Below are 5981 nucleotides of genomic sequence, written 5' to 3' on the forward strand. Positions count from 1 at the left end.
GTTTTAGTTTGAAAAACAAAATACTAATCTTATTTAGAATAACAAAAATGCGTTTTTATTTTGAAAAACACAAAAAATTAAAATGTGGAAGTTAATAGATCAGACAGTTTGTTTTCTAACGGTCCAGGACATGTCCTCCATCCTGTTCTTTGTCCCCTCCTGTGTTTAAGACAAGTCACAGAGGGGGTCTGGAAGACACCGGAGGACATTTCCATCCAAGCCCCGAAGCGAGCGGACGACCTGAGTCGCAGCTCGGACCTGGACATCCTGAACAGTCCTCCTCTCAGCCTCTCTGACCTCAGCACCAGCGCCGGCCTCGCCAACTGGATGCCTGCGGCGTCTGAAGCCGACGCCTCGGGTCTCGAGCAGGACGTCCAGTCCTCCATGACCTTCAGGAACCGGATCCTGGACGAGCTGCCGGGCAGACGTCCCGCAGACAAAGCCGTGTCGGCCGAAGTCAGGCTGGTAATCCTGGTTAATGTTGTTGTTCTTCATCGATCTGCCGGGAGCAGGATTTTATTTACGGTTTATTGTCGGCGCCGTCAGAGCGGGCCAGATGGCACGCGTCCATTTATGTCCAAATTCTGTCAGAAAGCTCTTAAATCTGTTCCTGAGACGCTCCAGCAGATGGTTTATTGTTCCTGCAGTTTTAGAGAACAAACTCCATCTATCTGTTGGTGCTGGCCCGGCCCGCAGCCCACTCATCCGGTTCTGTTTGTCTGTCAGGCAGCGGAGCGGGACTGGGAGGAGAAACGAGCCAGTCTGACCCAGTTCAGCGCTCAGGACATCAACCGTTTGCTGGAAGAGACCCAAGCCGAGCTGATGAAGGCCATACCGGACCTGGACTTCGCTGCCAAGCACATAAACAAACCGGCGGTTCCCCCCAAGCCCCAAATCACCATCCCAATATCCTCCACCACGGCTGCCGGGCCTGCAGCCGGGACCGCCGGGACCGCCGCCGGCCTGGACCAGCAGCCGGGGAAGGTGCAGCTGGCCGCCCAGAAGCTGAACAGCATGGAGGGGGGCGGCTCCCACCGAGGGTCGGGTCAGTGCTCCAGGTTCTGCAGAACCGTTCCTGTAGATTTGCTGTTACTGAAGGCGGTTCTGTTTCCACAGTGGACCTCGGCGTGACCAAATACAAAACCGACAAACCCTCCAAGTCTCCCCCTCCGCCCCCGCCTCGCCGGAGCTTCCCGTCGGCCCACGGCCTCACCACCAACCGCACCGGAGAGGTCATCCTCACCAACAAGAACCAGAAGGTGAGACGGCCCGGGTCTGTTCAACCAGAACCAGAACCAGCTGTAGAACTGCAGGATCTTATTATAGTTGTGATAAAACTGTTGATGTCATCATCATCAAAGTCCAACTTCCTGTTTAACATGATGATGATGATCTGAGGCGTGGAGTTTTTTCTCAAAGCAGAATTTTTCTTCTGAGGTTTGTTTTTAATTTTATTTTCATCAAACATTAAAGTTTTATCAGCAATTATCAAACATTGTTATTCCTGCTGCAGCTGCAGGTTCTGATGAAGGTTTAAGAGGAGAGACAAAAATTCAAGATTCAAGAAAAATTCAAAAATTAAGACAAACAGAAAAAGATTATATTCATAAAATATAAAAGTTAATTCCTCTCTGTGTGTTTTATTTAAACTTGTAACTCATGTTTCTTGTGTTTTTTGTAATTAAATATGTTGATCTGGTTCATCAGAGCCTGAAGTCTGCAGCTTGAGTCTGAAAATTACAAAATAAATCTTCAGTCCAGCAGAACTCGGTCAGCTTTGAGTTGTGAATCTTCTCTGATCTAAAGCTGACTCAGCAGATTTTAGTTTTTTTTAAGGGATCCCCGATTAGTTGTAACATTAGACTTTATTTGACAAAAGTATATTTTAACTGTAAAAATAAAGACTAAAAGTGTAGGCTGTTTAGTTTTTATCATTTTTTAAAATATATTTTAACACAGACGGAGCCATTTTATTTACACACAAAGCATTCTGGGTAAATGATGACGTGGATAGGTTCTCGGTGCGAGGCTGCTAGCGAGCTATATCCACCCTGAAGGTTAATCTTGGACAATATCTGATGATCGACTCTTTTAAATGAAACCAGAGAGCGTTGACAGAGAGGAGAAGGTAGAAATGACTCAGCCTGGAACTGAAAATATGGATGGAGGACAACAGAGCTGCTTCATGGAAGAAGAACCTCAGCTTAGCCTGTTAGCTTTAGCATTAGCACCGACGCTATGTTGCCTTATATGTATTAGCTCAGCGCTAGCATGACAAAGGCTAACAGGCTAAGCTGAGGTTCTTCTTCCATGAAGCAGCTCTGTTGTCCTCCATCCATATTTTCAGTTCCAGGCTGAGTCATTTCTACCTTCTCCTCTCTGTCAACGCTCTCTGGTTTCATTTAAAAGAGTCGATCATCAGATATTGTCCAAGATTAACCTTCAGGGTGGATATAGCTCGCTAGCAGCCTCGCACCGAGGACCTATTCACGTCATCATTTACCCAGAATGCTTTGTGTGTAAATAAAATGGCTCTGTCCATGTAATATATTTTTAAAGTTTTAGTTTAAAAATGATAAAAACTAAACAGCCTACAGTATTTTTACAGTCTTTATTTTACAGTTAAAATATATGTTTATTAAATAAAGTCTAATGTTACAACTAATCCTGGATCCCTTTAAGATCACATCGAGTTTGAACAAAACACTCTGAGCTTTTCAGCGACACTCTGTTAGAGCTCAGCATCCTGTTGAAGGTGAACTTTTCATGGTTATTTTTGTTGTTTTTTTAGGTTGAAGATGAAGCTGAGATGCCTAAAACGCTGGTGAAGCTGAGGCGGACCCCCTCCGACGCCCCCCGGCCCGCCTCCACGCCGCCCGTCATCGCAGCCTCGGCCGTTCACGACGAAGACGACGAGGAGAAGATCATCGCGGAGCTGGAGGTTGGAGTTGGATCAGCCTCAGATTTCTGTTGTTATTTGTTGAGTTCTAACGCGACCGACTGTTTCCTGAACAACAAAGATATTTCAGAGAGCGCCGGTTAAAAACCCGAGTCGTGCTAAACCCAGCAGAACCCGGTCTAAGGCCGCCCCTCCTCAGGTCTGTGGGTCTTTGGGCAGAAAGGTAAATTAAAAACCGTCTGCTGCTCCTCGGGTTCCTGCTGACTTCCTCCTTTTCATTAACTTCATTTATTCCTACTTTACTTTAAAACTTTAACCTCAAACATAATTAAAATAAACCTTTTATTTGAACCTGGATCCTAAAGAGCTGCTTTTATTTCTCAGAAGTGTCTTTTTGTTCATCTGAGCAGAAAATCAGAAGTTTATTTTAATAATCAGAATAAAGAAATAATTCTGAATTATTTATAAACTCTCTGATCTTCCCTCAGCTGTTTCTTCACCGCCACCTTTTCTTCATTTTGTGACATAATGAAGCTCAAACATAAAAACAGCTAAAATTCTACTTACAAACAGAAAAAGGCCGGACTTAACCTAAATGTTGGAAAAATGTAGCTAGAAGCTAAAGTAGCATAAAGCTAATCAAAAGCTAACAGAGGCTAGCTAGGGGCTAAAAGCAGCAAGGAGTTAGCCAAAAGCTAAAAGATGCTAATTGGTAGCTGAAAGCTAAAGGTAGTAAAAACAAGGAAAGGTAGCAAAATGCAAGACTAAAACCACAGCAAAACACTAGCTTGAAGCTAAAAGTAACAATGGTAGCGTGAGGGTAAAATGAGACTAAAGTTAGCTTTAAGCTAAATGCAGTAAAATATAGCAAGAAGCTAAACATAGCAGAATGCTAATTTAAAGATATCAGTAGCCAAACTCTTAAAGGCAGCAAAAGGCCAAAAAAATTGTAGCTAAATACAACAAAAACCTAGCTGAAAGCTAAAAGCCAAATGTATCATAAAACAAAAGTTGACTCTTGTTGAAATCTCCTTAAACTCTGTTTTATCAGATCTTAGTGTTGTTTTATGTTGAATAGTTAAATATTTTAAAATGTTTTAAAGGAGCAAAACCTAATTTGGTGCATTTAACTCTTAAATGATTTGAAGGTTTTGATATAAACAGCTAAAATAGCACAAAATTTGTAGTAGTCTGCAAAAATAAAACAAAATAAATAAACAGTAAAGTGAACGCTGACTTTTAAACCACAGTTTATTCATAAAACATGTACCGGTAGTTGTCCAGACTGAATCACAGTAAAAACAACAACAATAATAATAATAAAGCGTTTTTGTCTCGGCCCCCGCAGAACAGCAGCATCTCTCCAGGACCGACGAAGGGTCCGACCGTCGCAGCCCGACTCAAACACCTCCAACAGGGGAGCCTGGAGAGACCCAGAGGACGCCGACAGAAAGAGGATTTCCCCAAAGTCCAGGGCCAGCAGCAGGTATTCCACTTCTAAAAGCTGCTTCTCTTCCTGCTGTCGCTGCGAGGACCCTCCACCTTCTCCTCCTGAAGACCCCCCAAGGCACAAACTGATTCCAGCTCCTCTTCCTCTCTGCTCTTACCTCTGGGTTTCAGAATCCAGACGAGTTTTGTTGAGTCTGATTTCCTGACGAGGGTCTCCACGATGATCTATTCATTCTGATTGTTTCTTTCTGTCTGTTAACGTTGCCTTTTATGATGCTTCGACAAAAACAGGAACAAAAGGCTGAGAATTTACTGAAGAACGGTTTAATGTTGGCAGTAAATAATCAAAACAGCTGAAACAAATATACAACAAACATTCAGATAAATATAAAACATCTAAATTCATGACCTTTATTTTCAGTTTCCTAGTTACGAAAGGATTATTTTGTTTTGATTCTTTGGTGTCAGACTCCCACAGATTAAAATTTGTTCAGAAAATTCTGACAAGTTTATAAAAATATCAAAAGTAAAAGATTAGTTTCCATCTTTGTTTTATTTTAAACACGTCTGGAGTCATTAAGTGTGTTTTTAAAACCAAAGTGTTCAGCTGATGAATCCTGATCCAAATGTTTTAATTTTTTTAATTTAATTTTACCAGAATTAGAATATCAGTCTCTGACCATTTATAATCATTTTCACCAGTTATTTCATTTTTAGAACCACTTTTAAATAATTCAATGTAACAATAACAAAATTAAAGATATATAAGATTAAATATTTTATCTATCTGCAAAGCATCGTGTTACAGCTTTTAGCAATGAATAACTGCTGTTAGCATTGTGTTACAGCTGTTAGCTTTGTCACAGCAGTAGTTTCATGTTGCTGCTATTAGCTTCATGCTACAAATGTTAGCATCAGGTTATAGATGTTAGCATCTTGTTACAGATGCTAGCATCATGTTTTAGTCGTTAGCATCAGGTTACAGCAGTTAGCATCATGTTATAGATGTTAACATCATGTTACAGATGTTAGCATCACGTTATAGATGTTAGCATCACGTTATAGATGTTAGCATCACATTATAGATGTTAGCGTCAAGTTACAGATGTTAACATCACGTTATAGCTGCATCATGTTATAGATGTTAGCATCATATTATAGATGTTAGCATCATGTTACAGATGTTAGCATCACGTTATAGATGTTAGCATCACGTTATAGATGTTAGCATCATGTTACAGATGTTAGCATCACCTTATAGATGTTAGCATCATGTTACAGATGTTAGTATCATGTTACATATGTTAGCATCACCTTATAGATGTTAGCATCATGTTACATATGTTAGCATCACGTTATAGATGTTAGCATCACGTTAAAGCTGCTAGCATCACCTTATAGATGTTAGCATCATGTTACAGATGTTAGCATCACGTTATAGATGTTAGCATCATGTTACAGATGTTAGCATCACCTTATAGATGTTAGCATCATGTTACAGATGTTAGTATCATGTTACATATGTTAGCATCACCTTATAGATGTTAGCATCATGTTACATATGTTAGCATCACGTTATAGATGTTAGCATCACGTTAAAGCTGCTAGCATCACCTTATAGATGTTAGCATCA

The 5981-nt window shown here is 40.9% G+C and overlaps 1 protein-coding gene across 7 annotated transcripts in view; it reads left to right on the plus strand.

Moving 5' to 3' along the window:
* The window catches only part of srcin1b (SRC kinase signaling inhibitor 1b), a 99157-nt gene that overhangs the window by 83631 nt on the left and 9545 nt on the right, over nt 1-5981 (plus strand). For 5 of the 7 annotated variants that reach the window (XM_014014831.1, XM_014014834.1, XM_014014833.1 and 2 more), the window contains 6 exons: nt 171-465; nt 727-1045; nt 1117-1259; nt 2792-2941; nt 3021-3122; nt 4248-5975. In XM_014014831.1, the coding sequence (XP_013870285.1) occupies nt 171-465; nt 727-1045; nt 1117-1259; nt 2792-2941; nt 3021-3122; nt 4248-4400 (1162 nt within the window). In that variant the 3' untranslated portion in view covers nt 4401-5975. Of the gene's footprint in view, nt 1-170; nt 466-726; nt 1046-1116; nt 1260-2791; nt 2942-3020; nt 3123-4247; nt 5976-5981 lie in introns of those variants that run through there. The other 2 variants (XM_014014832.1, XM_014014836.1) reach the window with 2 other exon arrangements.

The sequence above is a fragment of the Austrofundulus limnaeus genome, unplaced genomic scaffold, assembly GCF_001266775.1.
Source record: "Austrofundulus limnaeus strain Quisiro unplaced genomic scaffold, Austrofundulus_limnaeus-1.0 Scaffold119, whole genome shotgun sequence".
Classification (NCBI taxonomy): Eukaryota; Metazoa; Chordata; class Actinopteri; order Cyprinodontiformes; family Rivulidae; genus Austrofundulus; species Austrofundulus limnaeus.